The sequence below is a fragment of the Suricata suricatta genome, chromosome 5, assembly GCF_006229205.1.
Source record: "Suricata suricatta isolate VVHF042 chromosome 5, meerkat_22Aug2017_6uvM2_HiC, whole genome shotgun sequence".
NCBI classification, from domain to species: Eukaryota; Metazoa; Chordata; class Mammalia; order Carnivora; family Herpestidae; genus Suricata; species Suricata suricatta.
Window position 1 is genome coordinate 143002680 of NC_043704.1, and position 25789 is coordinate 143028468.

The 25789-nt window shown below is 41.9% G+C and overlaps 1 protein-coding gene and 1 non-coding gene across 3 annotated transcripts in view; both read right to left on the reverse strand.

Annotated features, from left to right (window-relative positions):
- Positions 1-25789, reverse strand: part of GADL1 (glutamate decarboxylase like 1) — a 276305-nt gene that overhangs the window by 38657 nt on the left and 211859 nt on the right. For both annotated transcript variants that reach the window (XM_029940382.1, XM_029940381.1), the window contains one exon: positions 20225-20314. In XM_029940382.1, the coding sequence (XP_029796242.1) occupies positions 20225-20314 (90 nt within the window). The remainder of the gene's footprint in view (positions 1-20224; positions 20315-25789) is intronic.
- LOC115293041 lies at positions 22615-22717 on the reverse strand. The gene has a single exon (XR_003909309.1). It is a non-coding gene; the product is annotated as a U6 spliceosomal RNA (small nuclear RNA).

The following is a 25789-nucleotide window of genomic DNA, read 5'->3' on the forward strand; positions in this document are numbered from 1 at the left end:
TGTCTTCGGATTCTGTGTCTCCCTCTCTCTCTGACCTTCCCCTGCTCACACTGTCTGTCTGTGTCTCTCTCTCTCTCTCAAAAAAAAAAAAAAAAAAAAAGAAAAGAAAGAAATATTTATTCTCACTTCCATAGGAGTAACACATTTTCCTGATCTAACTGATTCTGGCCATATGCTTTGATATGGATTTACACTGGGGTAGAGTATAGTCTCCGTCATTTTTAATATTGGGTTCAGTTATGTGATTTGCTTTGGTCAACCTTACATTAGCAGACATGATATGACAGAGACTCCTGAAATTTTTCTTATGAAGTTGGGCTTGTGTTCTTGGATCTCTGTCATCGCTGTAAGAACATGCCCCCAGATCATCTGCTGATCCAAGGAAGAGAATAAAAGACTCCTGAAGCAGAGCCAGCTCCAGCTGAATACAGCCTAAATTAGCCACCTCCCCCTCCCCCACTGATGTGCAGAGGCACGAGCAATAAATGCCTACTGTTTTATATTGCTAAGGTTGTGATTATTTGTTACACAGTATTATTGTAGCAATAAATCATGTTCCTGGGAAGGCCAAAAGGAAATTCTCTCTTTCAAAGAAGATTGGATATATTAGAAAAAGAAAGTGCATCTTGCATGAAGGTTCATTCCTCCCTGGAACACATCCCCTTTCTCCAACACCCTTCTTAAGGGTCCGCTCCTTCATTTCCAGAACAGTATACATTTCTAGGGCTCTAGCTGCTTTTTGACGGTACCTTACGACCTCACTCTCCTTGCATACTATCAATAGATGTCACTCAAAATGTTGCTTCTCTTAACATTAAGTCCTCTTCTCTCTTTTAAAGTATCGTTTTCAGGTACCTGCATCCCTCCCTGTGGAAAACTGTCATACACTGTCCCCAGTCGTGAAGTTTTCCTCAGGTCACAGCCACTGAGTTCTAGCTGCCCACGGCTGTGTTCAGTGGGCATTCCCCAAACACCCCTCACGTGGTATTCCCAAATCCATGGCCAGCAACTTCTTCTAACTTACTCTGCTCTTTCCTCTTTCTTTTCTTGACCATCTCCTGGGCCATCCATACACCAAAAATCTCAGGCTTAAATAGTTATCTTTCTCTCACCAAAACACATCCCAAATCCCTTGCTGGTGAAATATATGTGGCTTTGATAAGCACTCAAAGAGAGATTTAGATTCGTGGTGCTTCTAAGTTACGGGTATACAATTTGGACTAATTTTGTAAGGCCAAGTAGTGACTTTGGTAATGTGACTTTGCCCTGAGTATGTTCTCTAATTGCATAAGTTTTATTATATGCATTTTTCTTAAGTTGGGAGCAGAGCGGTGACAGACAGATGGTGGAGCCTCATCTATACAAAGACTGAGAGGGAATCGGTGAGGGTTTTGGTGGGGGAGAAAGCACGTAGGAAAACCGAAGCCATTCCCGCTTTGATTATCAAAATTAAAGGCTGTCAGCTCTCTGGTGCTGTCCCAATGACTAATAAAAAAAGTAAGTACTATCAATTCAGATTGGCAAAACAAGATTAAAATTTACCATGCAGAACAGAGCCTATAACAATTTTGCAACTAGATTTCTTTTTCCGTTTTAAAAGAGTATCACACTGCTAGTTTTCATATAAGCACTTAACCAACGACCTCTGAGGAGACCCTGGCTGTAAAGTCTCATAGCGTCTGCTGTATTTACCCATTTAATAAAATTTCAGGTTTCCTTCAAATCTGGCTGACTTTACATCACACTGTGCATTCCTGAGAAATATTCTATCAAGATAGCCATGACAATTCTGAACACAGCCTCCAGGGAGAAAGTAGCTAGAACCTATCAGAGCCCCTTATCAAGTTGCTGCGTCAAAATGGACTCAGATTATATTTATTCGATAAATTCTAGGAATGAGTGACGACTATGTGTACGGAGTGTATATGGGGTTTATCGACAAAATAGTGGCCAAGGTTTCCTCCAGGCACCGAGCGTCAGCAGCGCACACACATTTTCACATTCCATTAACTGTAGAGTCTGGAGTTTTATATGTTTATTTTTACTGCATGGTATATTTTAGCTCCTAAGCTATTCAAGTCTTTTGTGCAAATGGAAATTGGCGAAGCCTTCTTCCTGACTTTCTTCCTAACAAGTTTCCCCTAGTTCTTTACCCAAAAAAAATCTTTGAGTCTAGACCAAATTTTATTTCTTCGAAAATACCAATACTTAGCAGACCATAATGAAGGGGATTCGAAGGGGATTTTCAGAAATATGTATGGGGGAGGGGGGATGGGCGGAGGGTAAATGACTTTACCGCCTGAGCATTAAGCTAAAAAACCTGTGCAGGAATAGTTACTCTATACTATACCTTACACACCGACTGGGGTCAAAACTAAGGTTAATACTTTAAGGCAGTATTTAACCTGGATATCACACCAATAGTTGTATTTGATATTATATATAATATGAAATTTATATATAAGGGCATACATGTGTGTGTGTATATATATATATGTAATACTGGGGAAGGCGGGGTCATGGGAAAAGTGAAGAATCTATGGAAAGAGAGCATCTGGAACTAAGGTACAGAAGAGACAGGTGAGTCTGAGCACAGCACTCCCGGGATTTGAAAGAGGCTCCTGTGGCCTGGGCGCTTGAGGCGTGTGGGTGAGGTAGGAGGCACAGCCGTGTCACCAAGTACCTTGACTGTCCTGTTTAGGAACCTGCATTTTATAGAGAAAGTAAAGGGAAGCTCTTTCCGCAGTGGAACAAAAGGGCTGTTTATGTGGCCCTCGGATGGTAATGAGCAGGGCTCAATGTACAGGCCACGTTAGAAGCAAGCGGCCCGGTCTGAGACGTCTGGAGCACCCATCTAGGTAAGAACAGAGAGGAGATGACATACACTTAAAACAGCTTCCTTTTGTAAGAAATAATAAGTGTTGGCGAGAATGGAGTAAAACAGAAAGTCTCACACGGTGCTGGTGGGAATGCAAAGGGGTGCAGCCACTGGAAGACAGGACAGAGGTTTCTCCAAACATTAAATAAAAGAGGCACCTGGGTGGCTCAGTTGGTTAAGCCTCCGACTTTGGCTCAGGTCATGATCTCACGTTTGTAGGTTCAAGCCCCGTGTCGGCTCTATGCTGACAGCTCAGAGCCTGGAGCCTACTTTCAATTCTGTCTCCCCCTCTCTCTGTCCCTCCCTTTCTCATGCTCTGTCTCTCTCTGTCTCAAAAATAAATAAAACATTAAAATTTTTTTAAACATTAAATAAAAATAGAAATACACATAACCCAGAAATTGCACTATGGGTATTTACCCAAAGAATACAAAACACCAACTGGAAGAGACAAATGCACCCCTTTGGTTATTGCACTATTTACAATAGCCAAGTTATGGAAGCGATCTAAGCATCCGTCGACAGGTGCATGTATAAAGAAGAGGTGGTATATGCATATTATGGAGTATTACTCAGCTGTGAAAAAATTGAGATCTTCCACAAATGGATTTAGGGGGCATTATGGTAAGTGAAATAAGTCAGAAAGGTAGAGAAAAGACAAGTATCATATGATTTGACCTATATGTGGAATCTAAGGAACAAAGCAAACAAAAAAACAAAAAGCAGAAAGGGACGAATAAATATAGGGAACAAACTAGTGGTCATCAGAGAGGACGGGGTGGAAGCTGGTCAAAGTGGGCCAAGGGGAGCGGGAGGTACAGGAATGAGTGTTACGGCACTGAATATAGTCAATAGTATCATAACATTGTTGGGTGGTGACAGATGGTGGCTACTCTTGTAGTGAGCACAGCCAGACACAGAGCGGCAGAATCACCGTGTTGTACGCCTGAAGCTAATGTAACGTCGTGCGCCGACTATAGTCCAATAAAAAAATAAGCTGGCTGACTGACTGCTTAAATAGAGAGAAAAATATAATGTGCTAGTTCCAGGTGTTTTTTTTCTTGTGATTTAAATATATATAAGATTAAAAAAAATAGCTTATTTTTCTACCCAGTACTTCAATATAAGGTTCCTCCGGAAAGCTATACTCAAAGTTTTCATGTGATTTTTCTGAATTGCCACTACATAAAAAAATACGTGAAGCATATCTGAGTCCTTTCCGTCCTCTGACTTATATTAAAAAACAGACACACATAGGGGCACCTGGGTGGCTCAGTCAGATAAGGGTCCGACTTTGGCTCAGGTCATGATCACACAGTTCATGGGTTCAAGCCCTACATTGGGCTCTGTGCTGACAGCTCAGAGCCTGGAGCCTGCTGCAGATTCTGTCTCCCTCTCTCTCTGCCCCAAACTTCTCCTTCACTCTCTCTGTCTCAAAACTAAATAAACGCTGGGGCGCCTGGGTGGCTCAGTCGGTTGAACGACCGACTTCAGCTCAGGTCATGATCTCACGGTTTGTGGGTTCGGGCCCCACATCAGGCTCTGTGCTGAACGCTTGCTCAGAGCCTGGAGCCTGCTTCAGATTCTGTGTCTCCTTCTCTCTCTGCCCCTCCCCCGTTCATGCTCTGTCTCTCTCTGTCTCTCAATAATAAATAAATGTAAAAATAAATAAATAAATAAATAAATAAATAAACGTTAAAAAATTGTTTAAAACATGCACACACAGATTATATCTGTGTGTGTATACTTGTTTATATGTCTGTGTGTTTGTGTATCTTATATATGTGTGTTTGTGTGTGTATCTTACATATATGTAAGTATGTATCTTTTATATATATATGTGTGTGTATAAAATCTTTAATTGGCTTTTGACCAGAAAATTTTAAATTATGTGGCAAAGTTAATATACCTATAGAATGAATAAAAGAAAAATACCTTTCTTGAAATGACATAGAATGTGGCTATCTGCATTTGGAAAATATAACTTCATAAAAAAGTTTAATAATACAAAAGAAAGTATCTATCCATTGATTTTTTTGTTATAAAAACAACCAAAATTTAATAGGGTATTCCTTTTAAGTTAATTTTAAACCCCTGAATGAAGATAACAGGCAATAAAATATTTTATTCAACATTACTTTTATGATAATAGCATAGACAATTGTAATCTAGGAAGTATTTTTTTACAAAGATGTAAATTTCAATTTAACATATGCATTTATATTTATATTTAATATGTTCACATTTATCTTTAATAATTAGTAAAGCAATTTTACAGTTAAGCTTCTTATCCAAAACTAAAAAAATAAACTGCTTAAAGAAATTTTCAAACTTTAGTTCTCTTAAAATATAACTGAGGTTACAAAGGGAGAGAAAAATCTCTTAATAGAGTTATAGATGAGATTTTTAGATCCAAGGCATTTTCTCTGCTCAAACTGTAAGAAGATACACCATAGAAACCAGTTTCCAGGACGTGGTCTGATAGATTCTGGTGTTTAGAGAATAACAGAAATCATAATTCACGTTTGCAACATCTCGGTTAGACTACACTTACAACATAGGAGCATAAGAAAAATAAAACTGCAGGACCACAGCATTAGAAACTAAAGACCAAGCTGAGTGTTCTTTTGTACAAAGTGAGGAGAAATTCCATTTTAATCACTTTTTGATCTCTCCTGCTATCTTTCATAAAACCCTCGGTCTCTAATTATAATTTTCCTATGCCCCTTGATCAACATGTTACTTCGAGAAATGACTAAACAAAATGGAAGTAAACACGCTAAGCACACAGATGACTGTTGGGCACAGAGTAGGTGCTCAATATCCATTTTTTAAAATGTTCATTTATTTTTGAGAGACAGAGAGGGGCAGAGAGAGAGGGGGAGACACAGAATCTGAAGCAGGCTCTGGACTGAGCTGTCAGCACAGAGCTCAACACAGGGCTTGAACCCACGGACTGTGAGATCATGACCTGAGCCAAAGTCGGACACTTAACCAACTGAGCCACCCAGGTGCCCCTCAATATCCATTTTTGAATGAATGAGCAGATTCAGAAGAGAATTTTGACTCCCTGATTGTCGTTTTACACTCCAGCACTGCCAACTTTCATGAAAGACATGGTTAGGACCCAGTTCTCCGTCTATAATATTCTGGTCCACCTTGGTGACAATCAGCTCTCCCCACCCCGCAGGATGCAAACGGAAAGACGATCTCCATTCTGACTTAGGCAGGTGATATTACGATTAATTAAAGCAAGTTCTTCTACTGTACTTCTGGTATTTAAATCATCCCTGCCCCCTGAAACAGTGGGGTGCTATAGTTTCAAAGACATTCTAGATAGGGAGACACTTTTCATAAGAAGCAGAGATATGTATATATCTATATTCCAAGATAGATAGTTGGGAAAATCAGAACAAACATGAAGAGAGGCTTAGCCATCTGAGGTCAGACCTGTCAATGTTGACCTCAAAAATCTTGTTCTGCATTCTGAACTAATGATTTGGCCAACAGGTCACAACTGGGCAGCAACTTCCAGCACCAACCCTGTCCCACGGAGCCAGTGGAGCTGACTTCAAAGACAAAATTTGAAGACCAATCAAAATATTCCTCTTCCCTAAAATGCTCCTCACTCCCTGGAATGTCTTCCTCATCAAGATGCCCTTGCTCTGAGAAAACCCCACATGGATCACCATTCACAGATTTGATGACTCTCCGTCCCTTCTGCACATCAGGAGGCAGATAAGGAAGGTGATCCCAGACGTCACTCTAGACAAAGCCCAATCACACTCTCTGGAAAAGGAGTTAGTTTTTTAAAAAAACTTCTATGGGCTCACCAATGGGCAAAGAAGGTGTGAACAATGATGTCTCTAGCAAACCAGTGTAAGCATAGAAGTAAGTCACCCCAAAGGGTGACACATTAGTCCACCCCTTTATTCACTGATCCATTCATTCCACATTTATTGTACATCTATCATGTGATAGTAGCCATGTGAGAAAATGCAAGGAAGTAAGAATATGAGTCATCAACCCCACTATTAAACACTCAGTAGAGTACCAGAGCTGGCTTGAGGGATGTGCAACCTACACAGCTGTACAGAGCCCTGTGCTTAGAAGAGCCTCATGCTTGGTTTTATATTCTGCTGTCACCACATTAAAACTCTTGATAATTTTGGAACAAGGGGCTTATCATTTTTGTTTTGCACTGGGCTCTCTACTCGCCAGCTGTGGGATATCGAAGCTCAAATATAGCTAACCCCAGTGGGACCACTGCCCCACTTTCTCCATGTCCCCTTCCACTGACAGTATCATTAATATGAATGAGGGAATCTAGGGGCGCTTGGGTGGCTCAGTTGGTTAAGCATTCGACTTTGGCTCAGGTCACAATTCAGAGGTTCAAGCCCTGTGTCGGGCTCTGTGCTGACAGCTCGGAGCCTGAAGCTTGCTTCAGATTCTGTGTCTCCCTCTCTCTCTGCCCCTCCCCTGCTCATGCTCTGTCTATCTGTCTGTCTGTCTCTCTCTCTCTTAAAAATAAACATTAAACAAAATTTTTTAAATAAAAACAAATAAGGGAATCTTAGTTGATAATGGAGGGTTTCTTTTTTTATGTTTTGTTTTTATTTTTGAGAGAGAGAGACAGAGACAGAGAGCAAACAGGGGAGGGGCAGAGAGAAAGAGGGAGACACAGAATCTGAAGCAGGTTCCAGGCTCTGAACTAGCTGTCAGCACAGAGCCTGATGCAGGGTTTGAACATAGAAACCATGAGATCATGACCTGAGCCGAAGTCAGCAGCTTACTGGACTGAGTGCCAAGACACCCCTAACGGAAGATGTCAGTGCATCACCCCTGCATGAAGATTCATCAGCCATTTCCTCCTAGGGGTAACTTCTCTTCCCAAGCCTGCCACCACCTCTTCCAACCCCCAAAAAGGTTGCTCTCTTAGAGTAGTGGCTGAGAGAGTGTAGCAAAGCTGTCACATGAGTATTGGGGAAGGATACTTATATTCAAGAGTCAGGAAGTGCTTCCCTGGCAAGCCGAGGGGCTGACAGCCTAATTCAAAAACTCCCTGTGTGCCAGGCTGCAGAGAAGCCTAGATCATAGCCATAGTCCTTCAAAGGAGGAAACAAGTGCATGTCTCTGGGGCTCTGGGGAGGAGGCTGCACGTGAGGTAAGCCATGGGTTGGGGGGCTTGGGAGCAAGACACCAGGGGCAGCCTGAGAAAGCACAGGAGGTCAGAACGCTAACGTTCACGGCCATTATCAAACACTGCATCTGGAGCTGCCTTCCAGTCTCCGTGTCCTGTGTGGCCACAAGGTACCCCGCACTGGAGAAGGGCGTCATACTTAGTTTAATACCCTAGGGTCACTGTCTTGAAATTCTTGACAACTTCTGACAAAAAAGCAGGGGGTCCTCATATTTCCATTTTGCACTGGGTTCTGCAAATGAGGTCCTACTCAGCACCGGGAAAATGGCTTGCATGTACTTCTCATTTAATCCATGCAAAGCCATAACCTACCATTGGCAGTGTAATTTTCTAGATGAGGAAACTGAGGCATGGGTGGCGACGTCCTCTGTTAGAAGGTACGTGCAAAGAAGTGACGACACTGAGCTTCTGAGTGCTACGCCCATGTGTTTAATGACAGCCATAGGCTGGCTTTCCAAGCCAGGACAAGAGAGCAGGGTACATGAGGAGGATTGGCAGGAGACCATGCAAGAAGGCTGAAATAGACTGGACCACTGCGTTCCCTGAACGAGCATGGACTCTTTCCCTCTGGAACAAAGAAAGCATGAAGAGCGACATGATGGTCGGAGTTGTATGTTAGAAAGTGTATTATCCTAACAGTGCATACAGTAATTTGGAAAGGGGCAAACAGAAGACATTGGAGGCTCATACTTCAAACAGGGGTAACGGGATTAATAATGGAAAGTGATGTTCAATAAGCACTTACTCTGTGCCAGGCACTAGACCTGAATCATGCCATTCAAGCCCTCGCGAAGTCCTTCAAGGTGGATATTTTTATTATCTCTGTGCCATCGATAGAAAATAAGAGAAAAAGGGACTCTAAGTAATTTGCCCATGGTTACACAGCCAATGGACTGCAAAGGCGTTATTTATTTAGCTCCAGATCTAGTGATTTAAACTCCAATAAAAATCCTAACAAGCTGTCATTTTTACTAAACAAGAGTTCTGAAATACATATGAAAACATTGAACTGAATGAACTGAATGAGACTGAGCTACTCAGGTGTCCGCCTTTATTAATATTTATTTATTTATTTTGAGAGGGAGAGAGAGAGAGAGAGAGAGAGAGAGAGAGAGAGAGAGAGAGAGAGCTCTGTGAAGGGGAAGAAAGAGAGGGAGAGAGACTCCCAAGCAGGCTCTGCACTGACAGCACAGAGCCCGATATGGGGCTTGGACCCACAATAGTGAGATCATGACCTGAGCCGAAACCAAGAGTCAGATGCTTAACCTATATGAAAATATTTAGAACACATCATTAAAGAATGCTGTTTTTAAATGTTTGTTTTTTAGAAAGAGTGAGTAGAGGGGCAGAGAGAGGGAGACAAAGAATCTCCCTGCAGGCGCAGAGCCCAACATGGGGCTCAAACTCATGAATGGTGAGATCATGACCTGAGCCTAAACAAAGACCCAAACATTTAACAGACTGGCCCACTCAGGTGCCCTAAAGAATGCTGTTTTAAACAAGGAGTTTTGGCAGCCTTAGGTGCCCATTAGGAAGAAATGCCACCTGAAACCTTTGCCCCTGGCTCAAAAATAGAAACAGGGATCAATATGACAGTTTGGAAAAGTCCAGAAATAGAAGAAAGTGTTTTTAAAAATGTAACACTTGATAACACAAGCTTTCAATAGTAAAAAAAATGGTAAGAAAAATTACTTAATAAATTACTTAATAAATCAGACTTATTTGGGGAACTGTCCAGTTCTTCAGTGTTCACACAATATAGAAAAATAACCTCCACCTGGACTAAGGAGTCAAATACAAAGAAATTGAACGACAGAAAAGCCAGCAGGAGATGGGGTAGAATATTTATCAGATTTGTGAAAGACAGTAACTTCAGCTTGAAAGCAGTGGAATAAATCATGAAGGAAAAGACTGACAGATTTGAATTCATAAAATATTTAAAACTTCTGTACAATGAAACAACAGCAAGACCAAAATAAAAAGGACATTATACTGAGGACAATATTTGCATTCTATCTGACAAAGACGGCCTTAAAACTTGCACTATAGATATTCAAATTCATAAGGAAAACATCCGACCTCAAAATATAAATATGGAAAATGCGGAGAAAAAAGCACAATGCACACACACACACACACACAGAGAAGCATAATCGGTAAAGAAAACAACAAAAAATGGCTCAGCCCACCAACAATTGATGCAGTAGAAGGTAAAGTAAGCACAAGATACGATTTTTTCCACCTTCTCTGAGGAGCAGTTCCCCCACATTGGCAGTATCCGCTGTTGCCACAGTTTGGTGGTGCTGGGAACTCACTCCTTGCTGGTGGCATTGTAAGTGGTTACAGCCTTCTTAAAAGTCAGTGTCACAACACACAACCAGAGTCTGGCTCAAAACCACATCGATTTTCATAATCAGCAATTACACATGGAGCACTTTATCTTCTGGACATGATAAAAGCAAAAGCGAGTGTGAGCACAGACGTGTCCATCCATTATCATTTACAAGGGCGACACGCTTGGGGGGCCGCAGAATGCCCAAAATCCTGGGGATGCTTTCATAAGCTGTGACACGGGGTGCTACGTGGGCTGAGACTTCAAGTTTTTCTTCTCAGAAGTTTAGTCCAAAGGGATGGAGCAAGAGACAGGAGGCAGTTCTAGGGGAAGCAATTGCCAAGAGAAAGTCATAGAAAGATTTCCTTCAAGGCTGTCAGAGCTTGGACGTGTTTATCGATTAAGAGCAGCGATACAGTAGGGAAAAGGAAAGGAGAGAGAATGAGAAGGGAGGGAAGGACGGGGAGGTGGGGGGAGGAGAAGGGAAGCAGTGGGGAAGAGACGAGACCCAAAGGTCACCATGGAGGAGTTTGCTGTGGAAATACGGAAATCCTTCCTCTGGCGCAGAGATGAAGAGAGACAAACAGAAACGCGTCTGAAGTGAAGACAAGGATCCATGTGATCCTTACTCAGGTGAGGTTTCTGGGTTTGGCAGAATCGGGTAGCCCTGACATTCTGCCCCTTGCTGTGAGAAGTGTTGCTTCAGTCAGGGGTCACTGTGGCACTTCCCAGAGAGGAAAGGAAAAAATGAGCCAAAATGCCACCAGGGGGCAGGTTTGGTTCTGGCAAAGGGACTTCAAAGATCTTTTGGAAAAAACAAATTTTTTTTTCCTTTCGGCTCTCAGCCCCTTCTTTGTTTTGCCACAATAAATACTGCATGGGGTCCAGGGCAATTTCTTTAATGGTTGTGTTGTGGGTATGGATTTTGTTCCGGAAAGTCAGGTGTGCATGAAATGTCACAGTATATCCTTTGAATAAAATTAAATCTGACCTCAAGGGGAGATCCTATGAGGCCAGATTAAAAGTCAGTCTCAGTCATTATTATGCCTCCCGTGCCCCCCTGGGGGTCCCTCAGAGGTTCAGTGCTAGCGTTTTAGGTGACTGGTCCAATGCATGCAATGCTTACGGTCTGAACCAACGTGATCCCCTCATACACTATGGGGGGACATTCCAACATCTGGAACACCTCCCCCCCCACACCACCTGAGGGTGCTTGCGGAGGGGAGCTGGGAGTCATCCCTATCTGGGGATGCCCCCTCTCCACCCAGCCCTCCTTTAGCCCCTTGCTCTCCTACGCCTGCATCTCTGTCTCCAAACCCCTTGCCTTCCTCTACAGGGTCTCTTCACTGGCCAGCTGAGCCTTTCAGAAGACCTAGATGACAGATACTGTCAGGGCCACACAAGCCTTAAGAGAAGCCTGGAGCCCCGGGACCCGATCTCTTTCTCAGAACGGGTAAGGGAGAAGACCCAAGAACAGAATCCACCCGCACACCCTAGGTGTGCTGCCAGCTTTGCCATTTTTAAAACCCACTTGTTTACAAGTCTGACAGCGTGGGACAGTGAGATTTCTCGTTCTGGCAGGTGACACAGCACTGGGGCATCCCACCTAGCCGACGTGGTCCGAGGATTCCCCATCACGCTAGGGGCCGTGGAGGAACAAAGACAAAGAAGGGACACGTCCTCATCCAAGGAGCCCCAGTGTGTCCAGCACAGAAACACGTAATCAAGACCCGGTGAATTTAGGTGAGAGTCGCAAACAGCCAGAAGGCCAGATCCGGCTGACAAAGGGACGTTGTGAGTTTTTAAATCATTGGCCAACACTGAAAATATCAAAAGCAAAGGACAGTTCATATGTAAGTACCTGCATATGTTGCATTTCTTGAAAAATGAGACCTGGGACCCAGCACTGCATTCCTGCAGGGCCGCCGCCGTTATTTGCTGGTCCTTGCCGTGGAGGCCACGGCTCTCTGCTTTATCACAGTCCCCACCACCCCTGTCGTGTTATGCCCGGTCTACCTCCCTTATTTATGCTACTTGTCTAGCTTCTATACGTATTTGAGCTTGAACCTCTGACTGAGTAAAGCACAATTATACTCAGGACACAGTACTGGGTTCCAGCCTAATTAAGACTAAGCGTCTGCCTGTCCTCAGTGCTCACCCTGATAGATCTGGAAATTCAGAATTATTCAGACAGCCTTAAGCTTTGAGCAGAGATGAAAGAAACTGGCATATTTCAGGTGCTGACTTGATTCCTGCGCAATTGTCAGAAAGCCAGTGACGGTCCTGGTGCACAGTAGAGTATACTTGGGCTTGTGGGCGGGACATCAAGTCCAAGGTACAAAAGACGTTTGTGAAACTGTAGCTTTAACTCCGCTGCTGGGCCTCCATCACTGCTATCAAGAGTGCCCAGTGGAGGGCCGCCTGGGTGGATCAGTCTGCTAAGCGTCCCACTTGGGTTCAGGTCATGATCTCGCAGTTCATGAGTTTGAGTCCCGTGTCGGGCTCTGGGCTGACAGCTCGGAGCCTAGAGCCTGCCTCAGATTCCATGTCTCCCCCTCTCTGCCCCTTCCCCCTGCCCTCTCAAAAACAAATATTAAGAAAATAAAGAGTGCACAGTGGATCAGCCAGTCCCAGTGAGCAAGTGTACACTGGTGTGGGCAGCTGCAGGAGGCCCCCCACACACACACGCGCGCATGCACATGCATGCACACACACACGCACGTTCCCCTTTCAGAACCCATTTTCATCCTGACCTCAGGCCCATGAGCTCAACCCCAGCCTGCAGAGACACCCAGCTTCATTTTGCTCAATTTAACTTTTCAACAGACAGCTCACGCTCAGAGCTTCTTCCACAGTAAAGGAGAAGAATCCAACAGAAACAAGAAGGGAGCTGGCTGAACTCCGGAGAGAAAAACCAAAAGAAAGGAAAAATAATTTTCTAATGAGGACCTCTGCACTTGTCTGGCTTTCCTGGGGAGCTCAGGTTACTATCCAGGAAAATTCCTCTGGAGGTATCTGAAAACAATGTTTTAAGTGCAAAGGATCTAAATGCAATATAAGTAAGTATAAATTAATAACACAACCATTTTAAAAATTTCCTCTATGTGTTGGAAGGTCTTGCTGAATATGAAGGAGATCTCACTTTGAGCTTCCCCGTTACACAGTAATGTTGTTAGAATCTTTTGCTGGGGGTGCCTGGGGGACTCAGTTAAGCATCTGACTCTTGGTTTTGGCTCAGGTCACGACCTCATGGTTTGTGAGGTCAAGCCGCGCATCAGGATCCGTGCTAATAGCATGGAGCCTGCTTCAGATCTTCTCCCTCTCTGCCTCTCCCCTGCTCATGCTCTCTCTCTCTCAAAGTAAATAAATAAACTTGAAAAAAATTTAAAGACAATCTTTTGCTGGTTACAATTTTATAAATACAATGGAGTCTAGCTATCTAGAAAGACTGTGATTTAAACTAGGGAAAAGAAATGAGCACAGACCCATAAAACATTCAGAGTCTCTCACGTCCATTAGCAGAAGGGACACCCCACCTGTCCCTGTCCCGCTGTGCTTCCGCGGGACATATCTAAGTGGCTCCTTGTGGTGCCCTGACCCTTAACTGCTGAATGACAAAGAACAACTTGACTTTGGCTAGTAGAGTATCTGCCAAACTGTAGACAAAAAAGCTCTACCTGACAGGATACATAGAACAGCTTCGTATCTTGAGTCTTTTTAGTTTAGGGAAAGAGAATACAGTACCTACAAGACATAGGAAATTCAGGAATTAAGCATTTCCAAAATCTACATCCTGGCCACTATCAGAAAGTAAGTCTTTCAAATCACATTCAGATATAGTTCATTTAAAGGGCACATCTATATGAGATTCTCCTTAAATAAAAATTGTAAAGAAAGCACAGCTGTAAGATGAGTTCTATCTGTTAGGAAATAGGAGTTTTGAAGACTATATTGTAAATTCTGTATCCCATTGTTAAAAAAGAAACTTATCCTTGAACATTAAAAACAAAACACTGTTGCATCTTTAAAGAAATGTGTGTTTTTAGTTCATGATCTAAAAATGAGTGACTGGAGATACCAATGTCACAGATGGTGATGGGAAGAAACTTAGGACCAGCATCCTCAAAAATACACAGAAGCTCTCAAAATGTGTATGAACTCTTGCGTGCATACATGAACACACACACACACACACACACACACACACACACACACACACACACAGGAAATAAATGGAACATACCCCGGGGGGGGGGGGGAGGGCCTAAAGCTCTGCCTGCATGCCCAGGAAGTGGCCTTTGGGATGACTTTGCTATGAGGCTTCCATAGAAACACATCACCCCACCGAGATTAGGCAGTTTCTTCAATGTTGTTAATCAGAAACCTGCCAGGGAGAATACTCAATTCCCTCTAAAGATACCAGAAATATCATACCAAGCTACATCACCAAATAAGCAATAAAACAACACACTCATCAAGTAGGTTCCAAAAGATTTATTTCTCTTCTACTGTTGAGGAGAAAGGAGCCTGTAATAAATGACTGACATGAGTCACAAATCTGCAGGTCAGCAAATAAACAGAAAAAGGTGGAGATGACCATGGATGAGTACAAAAAGACAACTCGCTAATTACTTTTAAGAATATAAATTTGGTTGGCGCAATGCAGAATTATTTATGAAATGTTGACCAAAGAGGAGATCTGCATGAGAACATTGAGTAATGATGACGCAGAGCAAACTGATGGAATGTTCAGTTATGTTCTCTGGGCCTCAGGCTTCTGCAGACTCTCCCTAACTCCCTTGCCCTTCGTATCTGATCACTGGGGTGAAGCTTCCGAAGAAACAAGCAGACATAAACTTACTATAGGCAGCCGCATTAGAGGGCAGATTATAACTCTACCACAATGCTAGAAGCTCCTGGGGAGTTCTGGAAAGCCTGTTGAAGATTGCAACATAGACCAATGGCAATGCCTCTGAACTTAACATCAGGGCAGATGCTGTGGGTGTTTTAGTAAGGACAGAGAATGAGAGATGGGAAGCAAAGACAAATGACATACTACATCTGGGAACAGGTCACGAGGGAAAATAGTTTGCAAACTAATTGATTGAATATTGTCTAATCATGATCTCCACACAAGACAATCCCCTGTGGTGTAAGAAGAAAAGAACATGTCTACATAATTTTAAATTTTAAATTCATCCTTAAAAATTATGTGTAGTTTTAGATGTACATACTATATTTAAAAGTAATACATGTAGATGATTTTAAAAGAATAAAATCATATTGGGGTGAATGAATGCTCAGTTTATTTTTGAATTTTTTTAATTGTCAGCAGACTGTGGTCACAATTTGAATAGCCCTTGTATAGGTAAGCCATCAAGGAACCCGATAGCCTCATTAGGTCACTCTATACTTAGGTTTATTATTATTGTCATTGCTCTTATTATAATTTTCTTTTTTTTTTAATTTTTTCATATTTATTTGTTTTTGAGAGAGAGAGCAGGGGACGGGCAGAGGGAGAGGGAGAGAGATAATCCCAAGCAGTGCAGAGCCTAACATGGGGCTCGATCTCACTAACCTAATGATGAGATCATGACCTGAGCCAAAATTCAAGAGTTAGATGCTTAACCGACTGAGCCACCCAGATGGCCTGCTCTTATTATGATTTTCACAGAAGCAATATGTGTTAATTGTAGAAAATTAAGACATTGGAGAGGAATACTAAAGAGAGAAAACCACCTGTAAATATCTCTAAAATATGTTGGCGCCTGTTGTCTTCTTTTTATTTAACCATATATACAACACTTTATATGTTTATAAGTATCTATATATATATAAACACATGGCTTTTCAAAATTGGTATTATACTATAGTGGCTCTTGGTTTTCAGTTAATAATAAATTATGAATATGTTATTTTGGAACAGAATTTTAAGCGTTGATATACTAGAAATTTGCATATAAATTAGGTACTAAAATTTCACCAATTCCCTATAGTTGAATACTTAAATTCTTGTATATTTCTGGCTCTTTTAATAATTAAGGTTTGGACATGAAGGCCTGTGGAGGCAAGCAGAACAGACTAGATTTTATCCTATGGATCCGTCACGCTCCAGGGAATGGCACTATACCTCTAGGGAATGTTTTGGAAATCTGGACAGATGTTTTGGTTTTCACCATGTGCAGAGATGGCTCCTGGTGTTTACTGGGGACCAGAGAGACCACTCGCTATGTGTACAGCAGTCCTGAGCAATAAAGCCTTGTCCTGTGTCCTGCCCAACTTTTGAGTGTCGTCCTGGAAATGTGGGAGGTGAGAAGCCTGACTACAATGCCCCAAGCCCATAGCCTAACTCTGCTTGACATACGGATGCAAAATGTTCTGTGCCCATTTTTGATAAACACTAAGTTTCTCACTACCCGTGTACATCAAGGGAAACAGGTTTTCTTCAAAGCTTTACCAAGAGGTGTGCACCGTTTTTGAAAATTGTATCACTAATACCACACCACGCCTGCTATTTGCATCCGCAATGTCACCTACTTGACCAAAGTCTGCATTTGCTACGGCTTACGTTCACTGTGATTCTAAGAGTACATGTGACGATTCTACCACTCACGTCCCCATGTCTGCCATTACCGTCATGCCTGCGCATGTCCTAGTGAAATACATATCTGTACTATGAAGATTAGCTCTCCTTTACGTAACATGCAAGGTCTTGTATTGCCTTTTACCAAGTCAAGTGTGGGTATTGGTCTCATTTCAGGAGAGTAAAGGGCCATTAACAACATTTATTATAAGCAGTGGTCATCGGATCTATAGGGTTGAAAATTGCTACTGTAAAGCACAGGAAACATTAGAGGTTTCCGGCAGGAGAGCAGCATGATGACGTATGGATACACAGACAGCACAGAAAACAAATGGGAAAAAGAGATGGCAAGAGACAAAGAGACTGGAAAGGAGGCAAACACAATCTGGGCAGGGAAATAACGCAGACCTAGAATATCAGAAGAGAGAGCACTTAACGGAAGACATCTTGAAAGAGAAGTGACAGGAACTCAGTGATTGAATGTGGTGTCAGAGTGACTACAGAGTGACTGTGTTCTTAGAAGTAGCCTTGCGCACATGCACAGACATTTGCTAGCACACACACAGACATACATGCTCTGAAACTCCAGATTCGTTACCAAGTAATCCCTCTCCCCCTCCTGCTGCCAAAGGAAGACTTATCACACCACAGATTCTGCCATCTGACAGCTCAACATGACACTAGCCTGAACTGGAGGGGCAAAGCCTTATTCAGCTTATTTATTTGTTTGTGATTCTCCATCCAAGATAATCCCCGAAATAAATTTTAAGTGTGCTCCAAGTACACTCGAGGTGATAAATCATATACTTGCATTCCCATACTACAGTAAGCAGAAAACCACAAAGATTAAGTGCATACATAGATATACACACACACCCCTTCCTTGCCAAATCCGTACACATACACCCACACCAAGAGAGCCAATAAAAGGAACTCAGAATCTGTGAACCAATGATTATGTGTCAGAGCAGCATACACGTTTACTAATCAGAAGCAACCCTACCAAGAAAACCATGGTACTAAATAGCAGGAAAAAAATTCCAAAATGAAGGACTAGAGAATCACAGATATTAACCAGAAGAGAATCAATGCTGCAAAATACTGGGGCTAGGAAAAAATGTCCCGACTAATATTCAATTTCCAGTTAAGATTAAAAATGTATTCTATGCTGATTCTCTGACTTTAGCATGTATATCCATCCTTGATTTCCACTTTTTTTTTTGAGAATAGATAATATAACTATTTCTTTAAATACAGGAAGAGTGAGTCAAAAATAGCCCCAAGTATAATGCGGCTGTTTAGTTTTCCTGACCCACGTCTGCAACAGTAGTGAGCCAGCAAAACACAAATATCATATTCTTGGTTGCTTTTCTTCACAATGAAAAGTGAGGGAAATGGTAACCACACCTTTTCAACCCAGAGCAATTATAATTATTCCCCCACGCCGCCACCGAAAAGTATCAGTTGTATTCCATCAAAGTAGAAAGTGTCCCTAGAAACCTCACTATTAAATTCTCACATTGTCCAGTTCTTTTTTTTTCCTTTTATGAGTTACTTAGCATCTGAAATGCATTCTTTAGCACTCTTCTATTTGCCTTGTGTGACAAAAATGCAAGACAAAGCCCAATCACTACGTTAACTGCCTGCAATGGGTAATGATGGGATTTCTAGGCAAATGCACAGACTACACCATCCCTCTCTCCCCATATCTACTGCCTGATCTCAGGTTTGACAAGGGGTATAATATGAAGATACTGGGTATATATATTATGCTACAGTGTAGGAGGTTTAATGAGCCAAGAGGAGATCCTGCAGGTGAGGTTAGCGGGAGTTATGGCTTAACATGGCCTTCCCTCTTCCTCTCAACGAGCCACACATTCCAAGATCCTTGTCATGAAAGACAAGGACCCCATGATTGCACCTTTGAAGCCCTGTCACCTTTGAATTACACTTTCTCTTCTTATGTTCTTGGGACATCATGCTGTGATTCTTCCTAGAATCTACTTCTTTACAACCACCCCCTCTGCTTCTACTGATTGTTTAAGATTTGGCTCTACTGTCACCCAATGAGGCAGATACCCTCTCTCTCTACTCTTAGTGCAAACAGGGTTGATCTCCATCCAGGCTCTTACTAGTTCCCTTGTGATCATCTTATTCATTGGTCTCCCCGCTTATGAATTTCTCAAGGGCAGGGACCAAGTCTTTTTGATGTTTGTCTCTCCAGAGCACAGCACAGTGAGTGCTCCGTAAAGGTCTGTCATTTGCCTGACTGGGAAGAAGGAGCTCTATTGCTTATAAAAGCTATTAATAGTAACACTGATTTTCTGATTGAGGGTAGGAAGAGGTTTGCAAGTCGGAGGTTTCACTAACCAGGGTCATGGATGTAGGTGAGCTTGAGGGGGAAGATGCCAGGGGTAGAGCATGACCCAACCTCAGTGGTTCCAACCCATTGTGAACTCCTACTCTATCTGTCATGGGATCTGGGGAACTCACTGGTTCATTTCCATATACATCATGTCCATGCAGCCGGTGGGGGGGGGGGGCTCTTCAAAATCTGATTTGGGGGCAGGAGTTTAACCAGCGGGACCGTGCTAGGAGACGTGCGGGTGAGACACATGGAGCCTCTAGAGTTCGGGGATCAGGATCGTCAGCCCTCACCAACTGTGTGGAGACACTTTCAGGCACCTTTTGTTCCATGATCAGTTGATCAGTTTAAACCCACTGCTGGCATTCTCTTCATTTTTTTTTTTTTTATCACATAAGCCCCTTAGGCCTAAGATGCTTTTGTTGGTGGAAAGAACAGAAGGTTTCACACTCACAAAGGGTACCAGATTTAGACTTTTAACATCATCTCCAAATGGGGTGATGCAAATGCTGACATGCTTTGGCAGAGTTGGAGCAAAAAAGCCATTCATCATACAGTTTTAACCTTGTGTCCTGTTACCACATTCTCTGAAATACACTGTGAATCAGGATGTTTAATAAATCCTAAAACTATCTTTGCAAACAGCACAATTGTTTTGAATTCTTGTGTAGGTCAAGTATGTTAATTTGTTAAGTGTAAACAATGTTTATAACTGCTTGGTATGTCATTAGCTTGTCATATACCAGGAGGCACTTCTCCAGGTCTTCAGGAGGTCTTATAAGCACAGAATTATTTCTAGGATCAATAGACAATGCACATTGAACCATTTCATCAAAAGGAGAAATGCAATTTTACTTATTACTTACCACATTAAGTTTTGCCCAGAACTCAGGTCCTTCTTCCATATCTCGAAGGCTCGGTGGAATGTACCAAAAGCAAATATTGGCATATTCAGGCTGAGGGTTTAAAAAATTTGAAAGTTATTTTGTTAACTTAAGATTAATCTTATAATGTAATTAAGCTTAGTTACTTTCTCTGAGAGTTGCCATGTGTGTATTAGGTTGATAACAAATCATTCTGCCTTACTTCTGATAACAGCCTGTCGGGAGATTTTCTTCTCAGTTGGGTGCACCGAAAGAGGGTGCTCTTTCCTCCAGGTAAGGGATGAGCACAAAATTGGGAATAAACATAATAAAGTTTGAAGCTTCCCCAACGAAACTCAGAGCATCAGTTAGCACCTGATACTCGTATGCCCAGAGATGCCTTGGCCCCTCCCTCTCCAACTGTGATCCTCAACTTATTTTTTTACACCACAATATCCTTCCAATAATTCCTTCTCTATTTAAGGTAGTCAAGGGTGTCTTCCATGACCCGATATACCTGACAGGTGCAAAAGTCCCAGTCACCTATGAGTTGATGACATATGACATACTTGAACTTCACTTAACCAGCCCTACCATGACCCTTGCCTATACTGCTTTGGGGACAAGAGCATTACCTCGACTTCTGGCTCTCAAGTATCAGTGTCAGTCCCAAGAACTATAAGGATGTGAGTCCACCAGGGGGCTTTTTCAAAACAGAGATTCTCAGTCCCTGTGCTCAGAATGTCCAGAGTCTGATTTAGTCCACCAGAGAAAAGGCTGGAGAATTAGTATTTTACAAAGCATCTCAGGTGATTCTGAACTAAGTTATGCATGGTGTGTGTTTGAGAAACTCTGATCTAAAGTGGCCAGAGCCAAATCATCACTCCCAGTAATCGGTTTTGGTTAAACAGGAGATAACCTGCCAGAACAGGCCTTAGTCTAGCTCTTGTCATGTAGACAAGATCTTCTCCATTACGCACGTCATCCTCACAGGACAAAAACATGGGACATGTCATAGGCAATCAAGACTTTTGTTCAGTGACCAGGTGATTTGGGAAATTACTTTGGGGGTTTACCAATTAGATACAGAGGAAAGATTGGATATTCAGGAAAGATTATAAGTCACACCAACCTTCTCAGCAGTGTTCTTATTTGATTCTTAGTGGTGACAGTATATGAAATGGTTTCCATTTTTCCACACAAACACAGGTTGTAGGTAAAAATCGATGTTGTAATAGTTCTCAGTAACCATTAGTTACACTCTCTAGTATTAGTGTGAAGTTTGCAAGTGTTTCAAAAGATGAAACAGCTATCATCTTAGATCTTAAAATCAAGACCAGGACCATATGGAGTTCTGACTCTAGTGGATTTAAAATCAAAAGTGAATGCCCAGAAACATTCTCAGCTCAACAAGATAAGTCCTTTAACCTTTGAAATTTATGACATGATTATTTGATTTGACAAAAAGAAAAAGAATAAGAGCCACAAGTCTTCAAAATATAGAGTAGTTAAAAATGGAGTACTATTTAATGCAACTCAAGTTCTGCAAACATTTATCAGGAGATTACAATAGTCTTTACAAATCCGTAAAAGTTATACTTGGATTTCTGATCAAACTGATTTGGTATCTCAAGGAAAGACACGTACTATCCTTCAAAATTCTTTACTCCTTTTAATGTGAACATATCTTTTAAATAAAGTAACTATAGTTGGTCAGAAAATAGAAGAAAACATAGTTACTATCTGTCATTGGGTTCCAGGAATTCATGTCTTTTATATCAATGACGATTTTTTCCCAGATATCATTAACTGCTTCTAGGCTCAAATCCACACTTTGTACCCTATAAGAATGGAAGTAGACTCTATAAATAGTTCTCCTTGCCATCTGGTCCAGGCTTAGACTGTATCAGCAGAGGGTGCTGGAGGGACACTGAGCAGGAAGAGGGAGCTCTTCTGGTTCCCGTGTGCTAACCTCACGGATCCCTTGCAGGATGTGTGGGTTTTTGAGCAGCACTGTGTCCAGCCACAAGTGGACCCCCTGCCAACTTCCTCCCAGCACCACGCATGTCAAATGGCTTCACAGCAGACTGATAGGTGCCCTAAATGGTGTTTTCTGGCACACTCCCCTCGGGTGGTTTCATAGGGAAGTGCGGCCAGAGAGGCACCCCTGTGTAGCCTGAGTTCCAAGGTACCGCTCAGAGGTTTTCCCTAGCCCTCTGTGTCTCCTCCAACTACCACAGGATCTTAGCCCTGAAAGGGATGATCTCTTGCTTGGGCGCTCTATCCCAGTTCTGTGAGTGGCACTTATTTTCTACGTCTCCTATTTCTGTATTTTTTAGAGTTCTTTTTCCCTAACGAGGCAATTCCCTGTTAATAATCCTCCTCCTCCTCCTTCTAATATAAAATGTCTCACAAATGTGCATGTCATCTTGCACAGGGGCCATGCTAATCTCTGTCTCATCCCAATTTCAGTGTATGTGCTGCTGAAGCAAGCACAATGATTCTTTAGACTGTACTTTCCCACTTCAAATTACTGTGCAGTTTGGTCTTCTTACTGGACCCTAACACATCGTTTAGTTATAATTTTTCATTTGCATGGTGACATCATAAATCATTTTGTGGTAGTTTCTACTTCCTACCGTATCTCCTCTATGTTGTAGAAGTTAGGACTTAGACCTTTTAAGTCACCTTTTAAATTTGCTTCCTTTAGTAAATTTCCATTTTGATATATTTTTAAAATTTTTTTTAAGTTTATGTATTTCGAGAGCGGGGAAGGAAGAAGAGGAGGGGAGGGACAGAGAGAGAGGGAGAATTCCAAGCAGGCTCTGCACCGTCAGCACAGAGCCTGATGAGATGCAGGGCTCAAACTCATGAACCACGAGACCTGAGCTGAAATCAAGAGTCAGACGCTTAACCGACTGAGACGCCCAAGCACCTCTCTGTTTTGATATTTTGGAAGTGACATATCTGTGATTTTTGTCCAGCATCTTTTATAATGGTGTGGCTTCAGTGCTGTGACATTTGAAAACTTGTGAAGTCCTTTCAATACGTTATCTGATTGGAAGATATTTGATCTCCATTTGGTGGAATACGTTTACTGTCATCATTTCCAAAACTATTAAGATTTGGAAAAAAATACCCTTTTGAACATTCACTGGGAATATATTTGAGTTTTTCCTGTCTCTTTGGTTTTGTAGCTTGTATTTGATATAGTGACTTTCTTCAAGAGGCTTCAAAGCACTAATGAGTATTTTCAAGGTAGAACCATTCACATGGCACTTCACTGCCTAGATACAGGAAAGCCTGACTTCTCGAGTGTCTTAGGAACACTATAGTCTATGTACTCTAACCCCATAAAACTGAGAACAAAAAAATGAAATCCAAATGTCTAGACCAGACAAATGATAGCAAAGGGTACAAAAACACCTGTAACAATGAAAAACACTGTCCCAATCTTTAAAAATTCATGGAGATGCACAGAAATGTTGCTAAAGAAAAGATGGATGCATTCTATCCTGATTTTCAAAGAAAAAAATTGGTATACTCTAAGAAATGAAGCAGGCATTTTGATGTCAAGTCCAGCAAGGATTATTGAGCAAATGATATGAGACCACTTGGGGAAATAAGTCAAGGGTCCCCATGACATAGTAGCTTGCATCCTCTAAAACTGAGTCATGTCTAAAGAAATTCATCTCCTTTGCTTATAGTGTCATTAGATCACAATTATAATAATAAAAGGCAAAGCTAGCTCCAGGCATTTTAATAAGTAGAAATGCAGACTCTGGCAGATAGATGGAAATAATCATGCAAGTATGGAATGGAGAAAGGAGCCATGGTGGATTTTAAGTGACTTCAATCTTTTCGATTTTAAATATCTCATTAGACTACTGAAAAATGTCAAAGGCAGCACTCAGTAGCACAGACCGCCTTGGCTTTGGAGTCCCATGGATATGGTTTGAATTTCAACTTCACCAGCTCTTGGTTTGCATTGGGCTCTAATCTTTAGCTTCCTAATCTATGAAATGGAGATCACATTGTCCACTTGTCAGGACTGGTTAGATAGCACAAGGATTATTTCCATTATTTACTACTGTATCTGGTATATAGCAGGCACTCTCTTAGCATCATGGCTATTACCTGGGGCTGTATTGGTAGAAAGAGATGTCCTTTTCAAGTGGATGAATAGCCCCATTAAAATCTGTACTAGGTGGGATACATCACTGTGTTTCCATACGATATTTGAGGGGGAATGTTAAAGAATTATAGCCTGACCAAAGAAGGGTAACCGAGATGCCCAATTCCAGGTTCTGGATACTGAACGAGACACTCAGATGAGAAAAATGACTATACTATCTACTTCTCTCCAGAACCTGGGTAATGAGTAATGGGGCTAGATACAGGCAATTAAACGGCAATGGAATTAGCATTACAAAAGAAGAACTTTCTCGTAATACAAGAAACCTTTCTGGCAGCAGGCATAGTGTACCTGTAGAGGCCCATGTGTTCAGGGGAATGGCAAGAACTTGGGATTAACAGAGGACAGAGTGCCCTGAAGAGAAGTGAAGAAGATGGGCATGGAAATGAGAGTCGTTTCATGAAGGGCTTCCTCACCCGTCATGTTAGAAAGCTTTGGTTTGATTTGTGAAATCATGGGAGAGTTTCAATTTCAAGAGCAGACTTCATTTTAGGAAGGCCACAGTGTGGCTCCCGTGTGGAAATGGCCTGGGCGGCAGGAAGAAAGGTGGTATCTGAGATTGAAAGGGAATGAGTTGCAAGATAGGACCAAGCTGACGAGTGATGAGAGCACGAATGGAGGCAGGGGCTTTAGGAGTGGAGACAAGTGCCTGAGATACATTGAAGAGAAGGGGAAGGACATAGTGAAGACGAGATTCCTGCTTGGATTGACCATAGTTCTAAGTACCGAAAGAATGTAGTATTTTGGTAAAGGAAATGGCTACACTACAGCTTAGAAATGTTGAACTTGAGGTGCCCATGGAAGTCTAACTGAAAATTTCAGGACATACCTACATACAAGAGATTAGAGTTTAGGAGGCAAGTCAGGATGGAGACATCTTGGAAGCTGGTGATAACGAAGTTCTAGAAGTGGATTAAACACTTCAGGGAGAGTAAGTAGAGCCAATGAAAAACCAAAGATGGAGGAACAAAAAAGAATATTTAATGGGGTACCCAGATGAAGAGACCTCTGTTACATAGAGATTGAGAAGAAAACGTTACATGTAAAGGAGGAAAACTTGGAAAGAAATTCAAAGAAACAAAGAAGAGAATTTCAAGAGAGAGGGAGTGGATAATGGTGTAAAATGCTACACAAGTCCAATGGGATGAAGATTAAAGAATGTGCATTGGATTTTGTGATTAGAAGAGTGCTGTCACCTAATAAAAATATATAAAATATAACTATAAATTCCAATGTACTTGATACATATTAATAGTAGGGTTCAATAAATAATAGACTGAATAATTAGAGCTCTGGGGAAGAGAGCTGAGCTGTGAATCATCTGACACAGGAAATGTTCAGGAAGAGGTCAACTTCCTGTTACAGTTACTGGT